At 37.5% G+C, this 21734-nt stretch overlaps 1 protein-coding gene across 1 annotated transcript; it reads right to left on the bottom strand.

The window, feature by feature from the left end:
- Positions 1-2994: 2994 nt before the first annotated feature.
- On the bottom strand, positions 2995-19346 carry LOC135689903 (uncharacterized). The gene is made up of 4 exons (XM_065207264.2): positions 17903-19346; positions 11305-13185; positions 10361-10914; positions 2995-7554 (listed from the first exon to the last, which is right to left on the bottom strand). The coding sequence occupies exons 1-4, from the start codon at positions 19233-19235 to the stop codon at positions 5344-5346; spliced, it is 5979 nt and encodes a 1992-aa protein (XP_065063336.2). The 5' UTR covers positions 19236-19346; the 3' UTR covers positions 2995-5343.
- Between the last annotated feature and the right edge of the window lie 2388 nt (positions 19347-21734).

The following is a 21734-nucleotide window of genomic DNA, read 5'->3' as shown; positions in this document are numbered from 1 at the left end:
TTTGCCTTTTTCTTCGATTAGAAAAAACAAGGATCAGACCCAGTTCCAAGAAAAGAGTCATTTTTTGAAGAGATAACAGCATTTGAAGGAAGTCCTGTTTCCTAAGAAAAAGTAATGCTATAGCCTTAGAAAAATCATCAAAAGTTTTAACAAAATATTTCTTCAAAAGCAAATTTACTTGCCTTTTTCTTGGAGAAGAAAAAACAAGGATCAGACCCAGTTCCAAGAAAAGAGTCATTTTTTTGAAGAGATAACGGCATTTGAAGAGGGTCCTGTTTCCTATGAAAAAGTAATGCTATAGCCTTGGAAAAATCATCAAAAATTTTAAAAAAATATTTCTTCAAAAGCAAATTTATTTGCCTTTTTCTTCGATTAGAAAAAACGAGGGTCGGACCCAGTTCCAAGAAAGAGTCGTTTTTTTGAAGAGATAACAGCATTTGAAGGGAGTCCTGTTTCCTAAGAAAAAGTAATGCTATAGCCTTAGAAAAATCATCAAAAGTTTTAACAAAATATTTCTTCAAAAGCAAATTTATTTGCCTTTTTCTTCGATTAGAAAAAACAAGGATCAGACCCAGTTCCAAGAAAAGAGTCATTTTTTGAAGAGATAACAGCATTTGAAGGAAGTCCTGTTTCCTAAGAAAAAGTAATGCTATAGCCTTAGAAAAATCATCAAAAATTTTAAAAAAATATTTCTTCAAAAGCAAATTTATTTGCCTTTTTCTTCGATTAGAAAAAACGAGGGTCGGACCCAGTTCCAAGAAAGAGTCGTTTTTTTGAAGAGATAACAGCATTTGAAGGGAGTCCTGTTTCCTAAGAAAAAGTAATGCTATAGCCTTAGAAAAATCATCAAAAGTTTTAACAAAATATTTCTTCAAAAGCAAATTTATTTGCCTTTTTCTTCGATTAGAAAAAACAAGGATCAGACCCAGTTCCAAGAAAAGAGTCATTTTTTTGAAGAGATAACGGCATTTGAAGAGGGTCCTGTTTCCTATGAAAAAGTAATGCTATAGCCTTGGAAAAATCATCAAAAATTTTAACAAAATATTTCTTCAAAAGCAAATTTATTTGCCTTTTTCTTCGATTAGAAAAAACGAGGGTCGGACCCAGTTCCAAGAAAGAGTCATTTTTTTGAAGAGATAACAGCATTTGAAGGGAGTCCTGTTTCCTAAGAAAAAGTAATGCTATAGCCTTAGAAAAATCATCAAAAGTTTTAACAAAATATTTCTTCAAAAGCAAATTTATTTGCCTTTTTCTTCGATTAGAAAAAACAAGGATCAGACCCAGTTCCAAGAAAAGAGTCATTTTTTGAAGAGATAACAGCATTTGAAGGAAGTCCTGTTTCCTAAGAAAAAGTAATGCTATAGCCTTAGAAAAATCATCAAAAATTTAAAAAAAATATTTCTTCAATAGCAAATTTATTTGCCTTTTTCTTCGATTAGAAAAAACGAGGGTCGGACCCAGTTCCAAGAAAGAGTCGTTCTTTTGAAGAGATAACAGCATTTGAAGGGAGTCCTGTTTCCTAAGAAAAAGTAATGCTATAGCCTTAGAAAAATCATCAAAAGTTTTAACAAAATATTTCTTCAAAAGCAAATTTATTTGCCTTTTTCTTCGATTAGAAAAAACAAGGATCGGACCCAGTGCCAAGAAAAGAGTCATTTTTTGAATAGATAACGGCATTTGAAGAGGGTCCTGTTTCCTATGAAAAAGTAATGCTATAGCCTTGGAAAAATCATCAAAAATTTTAAAAAAACATTTCTACAAAAGCAAATTTATTTGCCTTTTTCTTCGATAAGAAAAAACGAGGATCGGACCCAGTTCCAAGAAAAGAGTTGTTTTTTTGAAGAGATAACGGCATTTGAAGAGGGTCCTTTTTTCTATGAAAAAGTAATGCTATAGCCTTAGAAAAATCATCAAAAGTTTTAACAAAATATTTCTTCACAAGCAAATTTATTTGCCTTTTTCTTCGATAAGAAAAAACAAGGATCAGACCCAGTTCCAAGAAAAAAGTCGTTTTTTTGAAGAGATAACGGCATTTGAAGAGGGTCCTGTTTCCTATGTAAAAGTAATGCTATAGCCTTGGAAAAATCATCAAAAAATTTTAAAAAAATATTTCTTCAAAAGCAAATTTATTTGCCTTTTTATTCGATTAGAAAAAACAAGGATCAGACCCAGTTCCAAGAAAAGAGTCGTTTTTTTTGAAGAGATAACGGCATTTGAAGAGGGTCCTGTTTCCTATATAAAAGTAATGCTATAGCCTTAGAAAAATCATCAAAAGTTTTAACAAAATATTTCTTCAAAAGCAAATTTACTTGCCTTTTTCTTGGAGAAGAAAAAACAAGGATCAGACCCAGTTCCAAGAAAAGAGTCATTTTTTTGAAGAGATAACGGCATTTGAAGAGGGTCCTGTTTCCTATAAAAAAGTAATGCTATAGCCTTGGAAAAATCATCAAAAATTTTAAAAAAATATTTCTTCAATAGCAAATTTATTTGCCTTTTTCTTCGATTAGAAAAAACGAGGGTCGGACCCAGTTCCAAGAAAGAGTCGTTTTTTTGAAGAGATAACAGCATTTGAAGGGAGTCCTGTTTCCTAAGAAAAAGTAATGCTATAGCCTTAGAAAAATCATCAAAAGTTTTAACAAAATATTTCTTCAAAAGCAAATTTATTTGCCTTTTTCTTCGATTAGAAAAAACAAGGATCAGACCCAGTTCCAAGAAAAGAGTCATTTTTTTGAAGAGATAACGGCATTTGAAGAGGGTCCTGTTTCCTATGAAAAAGTAATGCTATAGCCTTGGAAAAATCATCAAAAATTTAAAAAAAATATTTCTTCAATAGCAAATTTATTTGCCTTTTTCTTCGATTAGAAAAAACGAGGGTCGGACCCAGTTCCAAGAAAGAGTCGTTCTTTTGAAGAGATAACAGCATTTGAAGGGAGTCCTGTTTCCTAAGAAAAAGTAATGCTATAGCCTTAGAAAAATCATCAAAAGTTTTAACAAAATATTTCTTCAAAAGCAAATTTATTTGCCTTTTTCTTCGATTAGAAAAAACAAGGATCGGACCCAGTGCCAAGAAAAGAGTCATTTTTTGAATAGATAACGGCATTTGAAGAGGGTCCTGTTTCCTATGAAAAAGTAATGCTATAGCCTTGGAAAAATCATCAAAAATTTTAAAAAAACATTTCTACAAAAGCAAATTTATTTGCCTTTTTCTTCGATAAGAAAAAACGAGGATCGGACCCAGTTCCAAGAAAAGAGTTGTTTTTTTGAAGAGATAACGGCATTTGAAGAGGGTCCTTTTTTCTATGAAAAAGTAATGCTATAGCCTTAGAAAAATCATCAAAAGTTTTAACAAAATATTTCTTCACAAGCAAATTTATTTGCCTTTTTCTTCGATAAGAAAAAACAAGGATCAGACCCAGTTCCAAGAAAAAAGTCGTTTTTTTGAAGAGATAACGGCATTTGAAGAGGGTCCTGTTTCCTATGTAAAAGTAATGCTATAGCCTTGGAAAAATCATCAAAAAATTTTAAAAAAATATTTCTTCAAAAGCAAATTTATTTGCCTTTTTATTCGATTAGAAAAAACAAGGATCAGACCCAGTTCCAAGAAAAGAGTCGTTTTTTTTGAAGAGATAACGGCATTTGAAGAGGGTCCTGTTTCCTATATAAAAGTAATGCTATAGCCTTAGAAAAATTATCAAAATGTTTGAAAATTTTTTTTTAAAAGCAAATTTATTTGCCTTTTTCTTCTATAAGAATCAACAAGGATCAGACCCAGTTCCAAGAATGAGCAATTTTTTGAAGAGATAACGGCATTTGAAGAGGGTCCTGTTTCCTATGAAAAAGTTATGCTATAGCTTTAGAAAAATCATCAAAAATGTTGAAATTTTTTTTAAACAGTTTTAAAGATAATACCCTATACAGAAAAATAAGAAGGCCCTTACGTAGGCGCTTGTACATAGGGTGACCAACTAAACAAATTCAACACCGTTATCTTTTCCAAAAAATGACTCTTTTCTTTGAACTGGTTCCCATCCTTGTTTTTTCTAATTGAACAGAAGCCAATAATATGTTTTCAAAGGAAATCTTTTATTGAAATTTTTACGATAATATTTTAAGGCTATAGCATTACTTTTTTAGGAAAAACTACCCCTTTATATGTGTGGTTATCTCTTGCAAAGAAATGTGGATTATTTGCGCCCGCGATTCCGTGCCGCTATGACCAGCGTCATGCATATTTTCCCTATGCCTTGCAAAGAACGACTTTATCCTAGAACTGTGTTCCATCCTTGTACTTGCTAATCGAACAAAAGCAAGTAAATTTGTTTATGAAAAAATAATTTAGAAAATTTTCGATGATTTTCTAAGGCCTTGGAATTACTTATTTTTAGGAGAAACAACCCCTCCAAAACGTGGTCATTTTTTATTTTGATGCCTATAGCTTTACTTTTAATGAAAATTTGACCTTTGCAAAATAGAGGCTTAATTCTTGAAAAATCTACTTTTTAGAAAAATACTAAGAACTTCTGTTATTTGGGTGCTGTATCACGCAAAATTTCAATGATAGAATTAGAGTGCACTGATTAAATTATTTGGAAAATTCTGGAAATCAAGGGACATGAAAATAAAGAGCAAAATCTACTTTATGTAGACACTAGTCAGATGTTATTCTTTATATTGATGTGAGCCTTGGACGATAGCTGCATTTGACATGAAAATGTATATACAAGATTGCTAAAATTCTCGCGGAAAGACAGCACGAGCAAGGAATTTGCTTGGTAAGAGCTAAAGAGAAGCGCTGGCGACAGCAACATGAAAAGACTGCTAACGACAATCGAAAAGAAGAAGATGAAGTTCTTCGGGGGAAGGTGGAAGGGGAAGGAAGCGAGGCAGACCAAGAAGCGTGTGGAGGGATAAATCGAAGAAATGGAGTGGATGTGTCACCTTCAAACCTTTGCCACATGCCTTGCAAAAAGGAAGAGTAGCGGCGAAACGTCAAGTCAGTGTTGCACCGACGGCCACTAGGGCTACGGACTTGATGATAATTTCTACCAGGAAAATGCTGTCTTTTTCTAAAATGACATATTTCTAAAATCTTGCTTGCTATTGTCTTGATTTCTGCATGACAGAAAGACGATATTTTCCTGAACTAAAATGACGAAACTTCCTTCAAATGTGATTAAAGAGCCTTTTTCGACCTGTTTACATGGCTTAAATTTTCTTTGAAGCAAAAAAGCTAAAGAAACTTGCCATTCTGCCAGTTTTCGCAAACTTTGGCAAGAACGCTTTGTTGCCATGACACATGTCATTATGACTGCTTGAATTTAATTCTTTCAAAACGATGAGTTTTTATATGATATTACACGAAGGCTGTTCATGTCTTCGTCTTTGAGGGGATTCTAGCACGGCGGCGGCTTGTCTTCCTACACGTGCAAATTCATTCTCCCTTACATGTCTTACCACCATTCGAATAGTTACTTGGTTTTGTGGCACTCTGGATGTTTCTCCTTCAGCACGTGGCAACTCATTCTCCCTTACATGTCTTACCACCATTCGAATATTATGTTCGGGAATCGGATATTGTGGCATTGTGCGGGCTTGTCTTTCAGCACGTGGCAACTCATTCTCCCTTGCATTTCCTACCTCAATTTCATCATGCTCAGTTACTTGATTTTGTGGCAAACCATCTCTTACCCCAATTTGACCATGTTCGGGAATCGGATCTTGTGGCATTGTGCGGGCTTGTCTTTCAGCACGTGGCAACTCATTCTCCCTTGCATTTCCTACCTCAATTTCATCATGCTCAGTTACTTGATTTTGTGGCAAACCATCTCTTACCCCAATTTGACCATGTTCGGGAATCGGATCTTGTGGCATTGTGCGGGCTTGTCTTTCAGCACGTGGCAACTCATTCTCCCTTGCATTTCCTACCTCAATTTCATCATGCTCAGTTACTTGATTTTGTGGCAAACCATCTCTTACCCCAATTTGACCATGTTCGGGAATCGGATATTGTGGCATTGTGCGGGCTTGTCTTTCAGCACGTGGCAACTCATTCTCCCTTGCATTGCCTACCTCAATTTCATCATGCTCAGTTACTTGATTTTGTGGCAAACCATCTCTTACCCCAATTTGACCATGTTCGGGAATCGGATATTGTGGCATTGTGCGGGCTTGTCTTTCAGCGCGTGGCAACTCATTCTCCCTTGCATTTCCTACCTCAATTTCATCATGCTCAGTTACTTGATTTTGTGGCAAACCATCTCTTACCCCAATTTGGCCATGTTCGGTAAATAGATATTGTGGCACTCTGCGGGCTTGTCTTTCAGCGCGTGGCAACTCATTCTCCCTTGCATTTCCTACCTCAATTTCATCATGCTCAGTTACTTGATTTTGTGGCAAACCATCTCTTACCCCAATTTGGCCATGTTCGGTAAATAGATATTGTGGCACTTTGCGGGCTTGTCTTTCAGCGCGTGGCAACTCATTCTCCCTTGCATTTCCTACCTCAATTTCATCATGCTCAGTTACTTGATTTTGTGGCAAACCATCTCTTACCCCAATTTGGCCATGTTCGGTAAATAGATATTGTGGCACTCTGCAGGCTTGTCTTTCAGCACGTGGCAACTCATTCTGCACTGCATCCCTTGCATCAATTTGAAAGGCAGCTCCCTGTGTATTTTGCATTTCAAGGAATGGTCTAGGTTGTCCTCCTCTTTCGGCTTGTAGCGCTTCAGGGTGTAGAACAGGGGGGTCCATGTTCCCTGGGAATATCCCTCCACATCTTCCCAAATGGTCATAGCAATCACCACTTGACGAAAAGGTTTTCATGCATCTCCAGCAAATATGTGCACCACAATTACAAGATACATGCATGCAACCTCCGTTCTCTTCTATCAGATTGTTGCATTTTGGGCATTCTCTAATGTTTTTACCCCTCGCCCATTCCAAAACATGACTGTTGTCGTTGTACTCAAAAATATTGTACTCTTTCCATGACGTACATGACATCAATCCAACATGGGCGTCATTATGGCAAGCAGTGCACGTCTTCCTGAAACATTTTGGACAGGTGAAAGGTTTAGCATTATCTGGTTCTGATACTTTGTACACCATAGGGCAGTCTGGCGTTGGGCAGTAACTGTAGAGCTTTGGATTTGTTTGCACCAGATTAGATAATGCTGCTTCAGCTAGTCGACCTCGTTGTTCCTCGCTCTTAATTATGTTCTCGATATCTCTGAGAACGAGGCTACTTGAACAGCCTTCACTACAGCATGTGATTGGAAAACTCTTATTCCGTTCGCTTGTTTCGAGCAGATCGTTTACACAGGCAACACAATACAAGTGTCCACACACCTCTAACGCATACCGCAGGATGTCAGCTTTGCAGAGACACAGGCAACAGTCTTCATAGCCAATACTCTCATTTTGGGTGCCAGGAGATTTTAGTCCACCAAGGTCGGCATGTAATTTTGCGTCAACTTCGTTAATCATTGTATTTATGCGTTGTTGTGTTTGATCCGCTGCCACGACCAGTACCTCATGCCTTCGAATGTTAAGCTGAAGTTGAAAAAGACGTTATGAGTTCAACGGTAACATGACTCGAGATTTTGATGTTGAAATTCAAGGCAAGGTTAGTCTTACGTGGTTTTGTTACCGTTTTGTGGTGTTGTAAATTTTATTTGTGGTGTTGTGATTTTAATTTTGTGGTGTTGTAAAAAATTTGAATCACTGGAAACATTTTTCGCAACATAATAGGAATCGATTGGTAAAGCTATAAGAAATTTAGTTTCTATTTTTCGGGAGTGTCTTTAGAACGTGAAGGACTTTTCTATAGAGACCCTAAAACGAGGGGAAATTGGAAAACACTCTGTAGAGGTACAGAGGAGGGTCCCCTGCGAGCGAATCGAGTAGAAAATGTTTGTGACCACGCCCTCTATATTAGCAAGAATACATTTCAGAATATTTTATAGGTCGTTTGTCTTAAAAACATTTTAATATTGTTTAAAATGTAAACCCTCCCCCCCCCCCCCAGAGGTACTAATTTCATTGCAGATTTGCACTTTTCTCAGACACCAACTTTCTGAACATTGGGGGGTGGGGGAGGGGTGGGGGAGGGGTGGCCTCGCCACGCTGCTGATTAGAAGATAAATAAATTAAAACCTTGGCGTTACTCGGGGATGATCCTGCCAATAGTCTCATCTTCTACTGAAAATTCTTGGATTGGGTTATTCTTTTTGTCTCATTTTTCTGGCCGAGGTATGCAATAAGAAATATTTTTTCCAGAACAGATATGTCATTTAAATTAAAGGGTTGTCCACTCTATAGCTTTCTTCACTTAAAGCTCAAATTTGGAATTAAACCTCTTATTCCATGCAGGAACCGCATTCACATCGGTTGGGGCCTCTTAAAATATACCAAAAAAATTGTGTCACGTGCATTTTTCTTTGCTAAACAAAATAAAACCAACCTGGTTAATGTTCACTAAACAGTTTGATATATAAAAACTATAAGGCACGAATAAACTTGTATCCATTCCGCATTTCAGTACATTCCCAATAAAACTATCCTTGCTCCTTGGTTCACGACGCTGATCTCTTTCGTCTTTATTTAACTGCTGAAAACTTTTCGATGAGTTTATTGGAGTTTTAAACTCCCAGGACATCAAAATCTGCTGCCATTGATTTAACATAAAGCAAAAACGCACTGCTGTGATATTGTAGACCTTAGTTCACTCTTTTTCTTTATCCTTTTCAGCATGGTGAAAATTTTTTCACCGGAGGAACATCCGTATGGCAATAGCAAACTGGGCATAAAACTAAGCGCAGTCATTGCATTGGAGAAAGCTCCAGCCAGGGCCACCGAAAGTATCAAAGGCCCTGGGCTAAAAACAAAATATGAGGCCCCCTGCGAGCAGATTAAAACATACGAAATATATTAAGTCTTTTAAAAACTGTTTACCTGTGAATGGGGGTCGTAAATTATGACAAAATTATGTCATCAGTGATTTAGTTTTGAGATATTTTCAGGCAAACATTCATCACAAACAAGAATGTATCTATTAAGGGGCTTATTTTCGTCATACATATGAACTGAATTTTTATTAATTTTACTAAAGTGCATTTTTATTAAAAAACGAGGTTTTGATGATTGATGACGTCATTTCCAGGGGAGTAATAATACAATTTTCTAATCGTACATCTACTTATATATTTCTCATAGAACTGTGAGGTTCTCGCGTAATGAGCATGTTTTGAAGCTGAAAAGGACCAAGTTAAGAAGATAACACTCGTCAAATGCCAATGCCTTATCTTTCAACGTTAACCATTCGCCATACGAGCCATCCTACGATGTAAAATCAGAAACCTCCCAACCACTCTAACTATCGTACGATGTAAAATCAGAAACCTCCCAACCACTCTAACTATCGTTAGCGTCGGAGTCATCAGGTGAAAGATCATTTTTCAAAACATCATCGTTTTCGTTCAGACCATTCTCATTGCCGGTGTCATATGCGCTTTGGTACCCTATGCAAAAGTGTAACATTGTGAAACGCAATGTGTTTCAAATCAAGTGATTTCATCGTAGTGCGATATTATGACACATTATAATTAACAAATAGAACACAATGCTTTTTTTGTTTAAAATTTCACACTTTTTAATCAAGAAAACTTTGGAGTCGCCATTAATGCTGTACTTTTTTTGCATAAACTTAACAAGGGAAATCACAGCACTGCTTCTTGTTAGTACCCCCTTCTTAGAAATAGTTCGATTGTTCTTTACATTCTGAACATTATAAATCAGAACATTTGTGTTCCCAGACCAGGTCGCATGCTAAATTCCACCATTTGTTTCAGATCCCTGTTTTTTGAAAGTTTGGGTACGCTTTTGTATAAACAAAATTGCCATGCGTTTGTGTACCCGGACCGTTTTGCATGCAAAATTCCACCATTCGTTTTGGTACTCTATTGTTTAAGTGCTTGGGTGCGATTTTGCATAACCAAAATTGCCACGCGTTTGTGTACCCGGACCGTTTTGCATGCTAAATTCCACCATTCGTTTTGGTACCCTATTGTTTAAGTGCTTGGGTACGATTTTGCATAACCAAAATTGCCATGCGTTTGAGTATCTTGGCTCTCATATCTTGGTCCCAAAATTTGGAAAAATCTACCGTCAAAACTAAAATCTGCAAAGAACGTCAATAGTTTCAAACACAAGATCAAAGACAAATTCTTTGATGATCTACAGAGTCAGGAGGATAGCCCCTACATATTTTATTGAAAACCCAAATTCAGCCAACGAAAATTAGAATATTTGAAAGAGATTTTTAAGACGCTATCAGTCTATGACGATGGTGTTGGATTACCTGAATCACTCCATTATCTTGTATCATCCCTCGCAAGTCATTTCCATATTTCTGCATCAAAGCTTTCATAAGCCCAGTTGCCCTTCCTTGTCCACGTAGGTGAATTTTCGTTTCATTTTCAGAAACTGACTTAAAAAGTCTTTTGATGTCCTCCTCCAGTACTGTGCAAGCCTTCGGCTTTCCAAAGAGAAGCAATTGTTTTGTTCGTCTATCATAGTCGACCTTTGCATTTTCAATTTTTGTCTCCAGGTCAGATATCTTGCTTTTTAATGCTTCGTACAAGAAGCTGGGCACAACCAAATTGCTGACGACTTTACCCTCCACAATGCTTTGTAAGCGACAGAGAAGCATTTTGTAGAGCAACGAATCCTTCCCACAGATGGTCACAATTTTACAGTTGTTATTTGACTTGCTATTTTTCACTTTTATTTTTACATCCTTACCTCTTGAATCATGCTGCAGGGCTTTCAAATCCTTGTCGATCACAGGAAAGATGGCTTCCTTGCAATAGAATTTCTTCTTCAACTCAATGGCCGCGCTGCAGTCTTGTGTCCCTGAGAATAAATATATGATGGTGATAAAAGGAAGCAACAGCAAAATAAATATTCATGCAAGTTTTCTATCTGGATCATTTAGGAAAAGAGGCAAAACCACCATACCACCACCCACCATCCTGCACCCATCATCCTGCACCCATAATGGTGTAACTACATTGGAAGGAAGCTTGCTTTCCATAATTTTGGTTGAAGTGCAGTTTATTTATGTTTGCTCTATTATTACCATGTTAACAATAGGCCATGTCTCAAATGCAAGGTTACGAGGATTTAAAAAACTTTGTCTTTATCAATATAACAAACTGAAGATTTAAATCCCAATACATACAAAAGTCTAGTTTTCAATATAATTAGATACAATCCCCAATCCCAAAGTGAAATGGTCCAAACCTAAGATTCCTGGACCATTCAAGCAGCGTACTGCCTCTTCAGCATCCTGGAAGCTCACAAATAGTATACAAGCTCTACGGATGACTGCTTTCTTGTCCTTGATGGGTAATATCTTGATAGATTCATAGGGGATTCCAGCAAGCCTTTCTTGCAAACTCCTCTCGTAGATGCTCTTATTTTTTTGATACCCTTTAACAACAACTTTCACATAGAGTGCATTTTCAAGTTTAGTTACAACTTGATAGTCAACCGAAAAGACAACCGAAGACAACCGAAGCTCCTTTATGGCTTGATGGGCTTGCTGGGTAGTTCTGAAATAATATATGCCCGATATCAATGAATTAGATTCAATAAATTTCTGTTTCACCAATCCAAGTCTGTGCAGCTTTGCTATGAACATCATTCTCGCTTCCTTAACTGTAAAATCGGCAACACTTGTTATCCTAAAAATCTCAATTTGAATTGCAGAAAACTCATCCGGTTCCAAGATTCTCAAGGCTTCACCACCAGCTCCGATCAAAATTCGATATCCAATCGTATTGCCACCCAACTGTATTTCTTTGGTTTCAGCCGTGAGTTTTTCTTGCATCTCTTTGACACAATCATTGAGCAATTTTGTTGCTTTGCTTTCCATCAATTTTGTTGCATAAATCACAAATTGCCTTTTCTCTGAGCATATTTCAAGCAGCCCTGGAAACTCTCCTTTCTTTGTTATTTCACTTTCTAGCACCTTCTTCTTTTCTGCCCGATTCGCAATGAGATCTTTCATAACTGCTGAGCCAACTGGTGAAATGATTTTCTTAAAAACTCTTTGATTTAACAGTGAATGTAATTCAATCTTGTAGGATGGATGGGGGCACAGCATCTCCAAAAACTGCTCCTCGATTGGGGTTATCCCAGTTATGTAACTGGCGGTAGGTGTTTTGAGGACATCCTGGAAAACCAGAAATTCCGGCTCCATTCCAAGTGCACTAACAACTGAAGAGGGGTGCAACTGAAACCTTTGAGAATACTTTGGACTCCAATATCCCAATCGGGAATTGCCAGTAAAGTAGGCGATGTTGTCGTAGAAAGCTGATGTTATTAGCCTTTTCAACAGAGTTCGCTCTTCTTCAATAGGACGGCTGTCTGGTTTGATACTAGGCTCTACTTCTCTTAAAGCAAACTTTATTTCCTTTTCAAGCTCTTTGATAGAACGCATCGATTTTGCATTTACAAAATTTTCCACGCACCATTTGTTTTGTTCTCTCTTTCCATCTTTGCTATTCCACTTTTCAAAGATGTCTACAATGGTCAACAAATCTCCTTCTTCCTTGCAGAAATCGAGTTTTCCTATGTCTGACTTTTCTTTATCTTCCTCGCTGCCAAATCTGATGTAGATGTTAGATGAGAACACTGTTGCAGCTGCAAGTATGACTGACTTGTCTTTGCACCCTCTTTCCAAACCATCAAGAACTATTTTAGCAGTACGCGGGTCAATAGGAAGCTTGGCCATCTTCTTGCCTTGCGTCGTAATAGAATCACCCCAATCAACAGCACCAATCATACGCAGAACATCCAAGGAGGTTTCTAACGCCTTGTCGTCAGGACGTTCAATGAAATCAAAACCTTTGACGTCATGAATGCCTAGAGCCATTAAGCTCAAAACTGCCGAGGCCAAATGCATTTTCTTTATTTCTGGTTCCGTGTTTTCGTCCAGCTTTTCGTAAGCACCTTGGCTGTATAAACGAATACATATTCCTGGGCCTGTTCTTCCAGCACGCCCCATCCTCTGTATGGCGGAGCTTTTGCTGACCATTTTCACTTCCAGGTCGCGATTGCCAACTTTTGCATCGAACATCTTCTCTTTAATTCTACCAGTATCAATGACAAACTTGATACCTAAGGAAAGAAGGAAAACGAAAAAAATATGTTACTTCTACTGCAATTAATGGCTTCTGCTTTATGACTTTAAGACTGTATAACTAAGCATTAAAATGAAGAGCTTAAATTATGCCTAGAAAAACGTTATACAGCTGCAAATGCAAAACGGCCTCTTGAAGAGGAAGAAGAGAAACCCTGAAGGTTGATCTTGGGAGTACTGTAAGCGCCTGCTGAATATGATAAGAGTTGCTAAGGTTCGGTCTAAGTTTTGCGAATTATTTGCGGAAAAACGAGGATTCCCCATGGTTCAAACGAAATACTTGCGGCAACCATGGTGCAGCATCGGGAGAAAACTTTACCCTCTTGGTCGTCCCGATAAACGGTTCTACACTAGAAGGTCTTTTACTACTGTAGCATGTGCTTCCCGGAACTGATTGTTATTGTATGTAATTTATTAATGTCATCGTCTCTATCTGAATCTTTGTACTCTGTTGTTTGTACAGTTTGTCTGTTGTTCTGTCTTGATGTGTTGATTAACAAACTGTGTTGTTGTATAGAATGATTAGATCTAAATTGTAAAGTTCAGTTGTTGGATTGAATATGACATGAACATATGAACTTGTATTTGTCTTCCTCGCTACACTAAAATGTAAATAGATTGGGTCCATTACATGACGAAGAATGACTTGGATAGTGTTAATTTCTCCAATTTTTTCACCAATTAAAATCGTGGTTTATAGGTAAATTTCTATGGAGAGAAAATTTAGTCTCTCAACAAGAAGTACGTTTGACAATAAAAGACCACGCCCAAAAGCCCAACAATTTAGAGCTTGCACCCCCCTAGCTTGACATCTCTAGCCACGGCCCTGCGAGTAGGTCACTCTTGAAATCCCGTAGTATGATTTTAACACTTTTGTGACTTTCCAGGAGGTGACATCTGTCTCTGTCTATAATGGATTTTGCGGAGATATTGGGTTGGGTGCAGGTGTATCAAAGTTTAATGGGATAATCCTCATCAAACCTGACAATCAAGGAATAGCTATTAGCACAGCAACAGAATAACTGCAACATCGTTTATGTTTGCAGTAACTGCTGCAGATGACTGATGATGAACTTCCCCATAGTTTTTCAAAACAGTGTTTCGTTTGAAAGGAACACCAGAGGGCAATTTTCAGTTGGGGGTCTGTATTGTTTCTTTTTTAAAGCATCAAACTGCCCCTTGTTGCTATGTTTAATGCTATTGTACCTACTTTTAGCAGCGATATCATAATAAAGCCGTGAAAGTCTTGAGGTAAAAACCCAAATATAAACGTAGCAGAGAGGGGAATTTGTAAGCAGAAAACCAGATCCAATATGATATAAATCGAATAATGTGAAGGTGCCACCAAAAGACGAAACGTATACCTACGCGAATTATTTTATTTAATACCGTCTATATAATAATTTGAAATTATTACTTTGCTTATTTGTAAAGGTTGCTTTCGATTTAAAATAAAATTAAGCACACATTAGACCAGTATTTATCGCTAAAATATACCTGCAGTTAAATTTATCGAAGCTAACTTAACTTTCAGCAATCTCTTAATCATATTTTGCAATAAAAAGGCTCTTGGGCAACCGGCATGCTTTGCGGCTATAAAATAAAAAATACAGCTCATTTCGCCACGCACAGATAAACAGCTACTGCGCAGCCTGCCGGTTGCTCTAGACCTTTTAAGTCTTTGTGCACAAAAATAACAAAGAAGTAACATAACTGTTATCTAAAGTGCTAGCATAGATTGTTCATAAGATTCCATTCCATAATAAAATGCTTACTAGTTGTCTTTTTCTCGATGGGAAAAATAATCCAAATTGCAAAAGATAAGATCAATACTTTTAAACGAGATCTTTTTCACTAAGCAGCAAATGGAGGGGCGAAGGTAGTAATTTGTTTTCCTAATCGTACTGAAAATTTCTTGTGCAGGTCTAATCAACTTGTACAATTTCGCAATGGCCTTGAAAATATATAAAGTTTTGGCGCTTCATCAAAAGCCGAGTAACCAGCAGTCTAGAGCTAAATGTGAATTGAAGTTGACGCTTTTTTCCAAAACTGTAGGGGAATTGGACACAAGGCAGACTTTTACCCAAGAAGGGCCTGTTTGCTTGGATTAAATGCCTACAATAAATTTTGAAATTATCAACGCTTAGTTTTGCTTATCTTGGAGGATTATCGTATGTATAAAGGAGCTACTACCATTGCATGATTATTAATTTCTTTATTGATTTGAAAATGTGAAGGTCTACGAATCATCTAAAACATTTCTTCCACAGAACATATTTTACCTGAAATTTAGTATTGAGCTACTATTTGGAGGGGGTGTGACATCCCCTCCTCCCAGACCCCTTGGTCACAAAGGTGTTAAAAGGAATGTCTGTCGATTGGTGCCTAGACCGTTAGAATTGGGCAATTATATACCTACTTATTCGAAATATTCAATACCCATGCAACCCATATTGACAACAATATAGGGATTGGCGTAGCATAATATCAACACATCAGCAGAAGTTACAGAACTACACAGTCCATAGTTGTGTAGCATCGCCCAGGCTGTTCCTCAATTTGCCGACTGGATGTAATTTATTACTCGATTTGCCGATTGGGATTTGTCCAGGAGGGTGCCGCACCCCTAGCACCCAGCATAGCTACGGCTCTGCCTACTTGCTAGAAACGATGTTGCATTTGAGTTTAAAATCAAATACAGGGGAGAAAAGAGGGCAAATTACCCGTTACCCGTAAGGCTCAACATGCTTTTACTGGATACAACAAGGTCTGTCAATTTTCTGGCCATGGAAAAAATATATGCTGAGGAATTATGAAAACATATAAAGAAATGACAGATAATATCTTTAGAATTTATTTAAATCAAATAAAAAAGTAAGTCCACTTAATTCCATAAACTTCCCATCTACATGGCTTAGAAACAACGTTGTCATGTCTTTATGATTCGTTCTTTGTAAATTATCAAGCAACTTAACAAGAACACTACACCTTATGAAATTAATGCCTTGCTGCTACACACAAAGCGGGCTTTGCTGTAAGGATTTTCAGAAATAAAAAAATCAATTATATAGCGAAGATGCATTGTTTCCTTAAGATTTGACTTTTGATGGCACTTTTCTCTTGCAATCTATTAAATTTTTACACTCTGTTTTGTAACAATATATTAGGGCAGACGCTTGAAAGACTGCAGAACATACTCGGTTCAGATTGGTTCCAGATAAAATAGATATGCATCCGAAGTGGATCACATTGCCAAAGCAGAGTAAGCTTGTCAGGAATTAGTTAAGAGGTAGCTGTAAGATAAAAGTGAAGAGATGGTGCAAATGCAAACAATTTGATTTGCTGTTTTCTGAACTTACTATTGCTCTAGCCAGTGTAATGAGGTCTAATTTTGGTCATGGTATGACATGGCTGTTGCTACAACAAATTTTAATTTTGTTTTCTTTACAACTTAATAAGATCTGTCTAGATTTTTTGCCTGAATTGCACTGATAGATCTAAGTCAGACTCTCTCATTTTTGAACAAGGATACAATTTTCAGTTGGGATTGCTATTGTACCAACTCAAACCTGAGATGTTAACATTTGAGGTTTGTGGAAAAGTCCTAGTCTAAACATAGCACAAAAAAGCAATTTTCAGTTGGGGTCCATGTCCTATCGTTTTCACCATATAAAACAGCCCCTTGTTGCAACGTATTATGCTATTGTACCTACTCAGAGCAGAGATACATACAGGGGCGGCATACATGGGCAGGTGGGAGTAGAAAAATATTTGTATTAGCCTATGGATACACCGAGTGACACACCATAGAGATGTACAGATCAAGCTCAAGAGATATCAAATTAAAGTAAGTTTGTGAAAACATTGCCTGAGTAGATTTTGATGCATGATTACCTGCATAACAAGTTGAATAAAATTTCAAATTATATTTATAGAACTGTCTAGCTTCAGAATCAAGCCACCTGGCTTGAAATGATTTCATGGCTATTGATCTTTACATCCAGTGTCTAAATTGTGTAGAGCAAATTATCCATGATCATGAAAAGGCATGCCTAGCGAAGGTATAACTACGTTTTTAGAAAATTAACAAAGATAATTTCAAGCAATGTTTTTCTCTAAGCTGAGGCTCTGTCCACCATCAATTTGGCTGACAGCGGTCCTCAAGGTATGAAGAGGTATACTTTTTCTCCTCTTTTCAATTCAGAGACTGTGATTTTAAGAGCATGATTGTTCCTTTTTTTAAAAAGTGGTAGAAGACTTATACCTTTAATACCACTCCACACAGCACCGGGTTACAAAATAATGCAATGAAAGTTTAGGGGAAAGCTCCTCAGTCTAAAGATAGCACAAAAAGCATTTTTCAGTTGGGTTCCACATCCTGTCTTTTTTAACATATCAAACTGTCCCTTGTTGCAAAACTCCATGTTATTGCATCCATGTACAACAGAGATATTGCAGTAAAGCCCTAAGAGGCCCAGAACCTAATACCCAAGTCTAGTCAGGTTGGGTCCACATCCTATCTTTCTCAGCATATCAAACTGCCCATCTCTACCTAATTACATGCTGGAATCACGTTTACACAATTGGGCTATTTTAAATTTTTGAGGGTACTTTTGCAGCATTTGTGAAAGCTGGGGGGGGCAAGTGCCCCCAATGCACCCGGTGAGCATCTATAAGATCTTGACATGCACTTACCTGGAATTGTTACAGATGTCTCAGCAACATTAGTTGAAAATACGATCTTCCTACTTCCAGCTTTGACAGTTTCAAAAACTCTCATTTGTTCATCTGGTTGCAGCTTTCCATGAAGTGGTAACACTGTGCAGGCTGAAGCTTTCCTTGACACTCTATGAAAATGCTCTATTGCTTTTTCAACTTCCAGTGGGGAAGTCAGAAATACAAGGATATCTCCTGTTCCCTCACTTTCATGAACCTGAACTGCCTTCGCTGCCGCTTGCTTGATGTAAGTATCTTCTCGTCCACCATCCTTTGTGTTTTCCTGTTCTTCATACTTCACCTCAACAGGAAATGTGCGACCAGGAATTTCAAACACTAGACAGTTGTAGAAATACTCTGAGAATAATTTTGTTGAAATGGTGGCTGATGTCACCACGACTTTAAGCGTAGATCGCTTTGCAGCTGCAGTTTTTACAAAACCCAAAACCAGATCTATATTAAAACTGCGTTCGTGGGCTTCATCTATGATAACACATCCAACGTCATCCAAATTTGGGTTTTCCAAACAGTAGTTTAACAGCATCCTATCTGTCATGAACACCAACTTAGTTTCATCTCCACAGACTTTGCTCATTCCAACCCAATACCTCACATGTTTCCCAACTGCCTCAAACTGCTCTAATGCTACCCTCTTTGCAAGGCTAATCGCCGCCACTTTTCTAGGTTGCGTACATATTATTTTCCCTGTCAGTTGACCTGATACGCCCTCCAGTATGTATTGTGGTACTTGGGTACTTTTTCCAGATCCCGATTCACCTTTTAAAACAATATATTGGTTGTTTTTCAATGCTTGAACAATCTCGGTCCTGCTTGCGTAAATTGGCAACCCTTGCACCATCTTTCTACTTTCCTTCAAAATGCACCGTCCCATTAGGTCCATGCCACTGCTAGACGGCTTGATTTTTTCATTTGTTGACAATGTGATCCAGGTGCATGCTTCTGTCAACTTCATAATCATATCTTTGTATTCGTTTAGCTGAGCTTGTAACTCTTTTTGCAGCGCTTGCTTCGCTTGAAGCACAGTATGGTTTCTCTCGTACTCCTCTAGCGCCATGAATTTGGCAGTCTTTCTCTTCAGGTTTTCAAGTTGCTGTTTATGCAAATCCAGCCTTTGCTCTGTCGACCACAAAATCATTTCACGAATTCCTGACACATGCCTCATAAAAGCTTCACAAAAAGAGGCTCTGTCGCAGTTGAAATCCATTTTGCCAATATCAGTAACTGCTTGTTCGAATTCCTTCAAACGTTTTTCAACTTCAGAGTCGTAATCGGCCGCCATTTCTTTTAGCATGAACAGTCGCTATGTCTGCTAACAGGCAGAGCCGAGCCGTGTCTGAGCAGGGGGCGACGATTACCTTGATATGCAATGCCTTAGGAACGTCTTTGTCACCAAATATGGGGGGTTTTGCACCATAATAACAATTTTATTCAGCCTCGCCCCTAATAGGAAAAAGGAATGAAAAAATTCTCGAATTTTTTTTTGAAATGTAAGTGCTCTTCCGACTTTTACCTTTTCTTGGAATTTTTCAAATAAAAATAATATATGAGGAAAGAAATTGAACAAGGAAAAGGTCAAGAGCAAAGCAAAACGAGAAAGAGAACCCAATGCTATGTAAAGGATTTTAAAATACCCTTAATTTAAGGTTTACTAATATTTCGCCTCTTTAAACAGGGCTTCATCAGAGTAAATTCAACCATGCCCTGCTATTGAGTCGTAGGATGCCCCCCTGACTTTCTCGCCACTATTGTCATAGCCAATTTACATCCTGGAAAACATCCATAGGGTGACCATGTGGTTTTTCAAACTCTCGTTCGTGTTTTATAAAAATCATCATTAAATACCATTATTAAATAGCAAAAATTTATTTAATATTTTGAGTATTTTTTATATATATTTACGATAGATTGGTAATATATTCAGTAGGCAAGCGTCACAGAATGGGCAACCTTTACAGCCATGTGCCGGCTTTTCTAATTGGCCTATTTCGATCCACAACTTGGAATAATTGACCTGATGTATTCACTTGATGTTGTTCGATTAATGTTTTATTACTACATTCTGGCCTGACTATTCTGGCGATTGGCTCTGACGATTCTCAATTTTTAAAACAAAGCAAAATATCAACCCTCCTTTTATGAGGGAGATTTTCTGGCCATTACCTCAGCACATAAGGAATGCTCAATCTGTCAATGTGTTTAAATTTACACCCATCCTGAGGATGGTGATATTTCAGGTCCATCGGTAGTCCTAAAATACCGTAAATTCTCTTTTAAGCCCCCAGGGGGCTTATTGTCAACACTTTAAAGGGGGGCTTATAAGAGAGGGGGGCTAAATTGAGAGAGGGGCTTAATTAATATTTTGCAATAAAAACCATAAATAGTGGTAAACTAATTTTTTGTTATTTACGAAATAAAAAACATCAAATCAGCCTTCTACATCAGTAATATTGTTGCGATATAGACGCTCGTCGAATCATGCACCCTATTAAACTCGTTATTCTGGTTTGCCCAGTTTCAAGTAACTCGTTAAAACAACTTGTTTATATCCTGTTTGTTGACTTGTTTATGCCAGTTCTGTTGATATTGCTATTACCTAGTACTATCCATATTTGGTTATCGTAAGACTTGTGTACGCTGGTACCACCCTTTCGCGCTGTTAACTTTACCTTTTTTGGTAGTATTCTTGTCACGCCGTTATATAGTTAGGATGTTTTCCCAGTTGTCAGTCGATTCTTGTAGCCGAAAGTAGAAGACATGCCGCGCATGTAGACGTTGTTAGAAGCAAAGAAAGACGCAAGACGAAAAGGCCGAATTGCTGTTGTTTTATTTATAATTATTTGTGAAGCTCGCAGTAGCTTTACAATATTGTCATCGTCATCGTCATCAATTATTAATTTTAAAATATCTTCTTTGGCCATGTCATCTTCTAAAATCGAGCATTCGAAAAGGTCGACTTCATCCCTCGGAGTACGAACGGCCAGTAATTTTGGTAAAAGGCTTCTTTGTCTTTGGATCTGTCGGGACTGGAAAAGACATGGTGTGAATATTGATTTGATGCGAAGTATGAAAGACCAATGAACAAAATGAAAATCTCTGTTTTTTGTCAAGTTTACTTATTTCAGCATCAGTAAAAATTGGGTAGAGGCTTAATTGAGAGGGGAGGCTAATTAATGTTTTCCTTCTGAAAAGGGGGGCTAATAAGAGAGGGGGGCTAAAAAGAGAATTTACGGTATGTTGGAAGACAAACCCTGCAAACTGATGTATCAATGCCAATTTTCAATGGGAGCACCATTTAAAACAGCTATTTGCCAATGTTTAGGTATTTATTTGAGACATTTCTGGAAGGGGGCTAATTCGATTGGGGGCTTAAACGAGGGGGCTTAAAAAAAATTAATGAAAGTTTCCATACAAATAGACTTTTTCGAAACATTTTATATTTTAAAGTTAAGGAGCGAAACGTTTTGAAAGTCAATATTGACAACAAAGCATGGTGAACACTTTTCCTTTATGTTCGACTTTCACTTTTTTGTGAAAATGATTTTATCGTGGATTGGATTCGCCTATTATACAAATTGGCATATCTGGGTAGGGGCTTATTCGAAGATGGGGCCTAATCGTAAGCTATTTACAGTCATGAAAAACAGTTTTGCCGCTGTGATCGTGTTATCGCACCTTGGGTTGGTCGAAAAGGAATCTTCATTTTGACCGAATAATCCATACACCTATTGGTCATGGCTCACCAATCATACAGTATAGAAGTGCTGAAGGCCTCATTGTGCCTCACAAAGAA

Source organism: Rhopilema esculentum, chromosome 5, assembly GCF_057945365.1.
Source record: "Rhopilema esculentum isolate cy_ngs chromosome 5, ASM5794536v1, whole genome shotgun sequence".
NCBI classification, from domain to species: domain Eukaryota; kingdom Metazoa; phylum Cnidaria; class Scyphozoa; order Rhizostomeae; family Rhizostomatidae; genus Rhopilema; species Rhopilema esculentum.
This window is presented reverse-complemented; position numbering and strand designations above follow the sequence as displayed.

Excerpts from the sequence above, each read along its gene's own strand:
- LOC135689903 (XM_065207264.2), bottom strand. The coding sequence starts at position 19,235 with ATGCTAAAAGAAATGGCGGCCGATTACGACTCTGAAGTTGAAAAACGT. Across the intron at positions 10,915-11,304 it reads GAATGGTCCAGGAATCTTAG|GGACACAAGACTGCAGCGCG; the intron begins GTTTGGACCATT and ends ATTTATTCTCAG. Across the intron at positions 7,555-10,360 it reads AAGATAATGGAGTGATTCAG|CTTAACATTCGAAGGCATGA; the intron begins GTAATCCAACAC and ends TTTCAACTTCAG.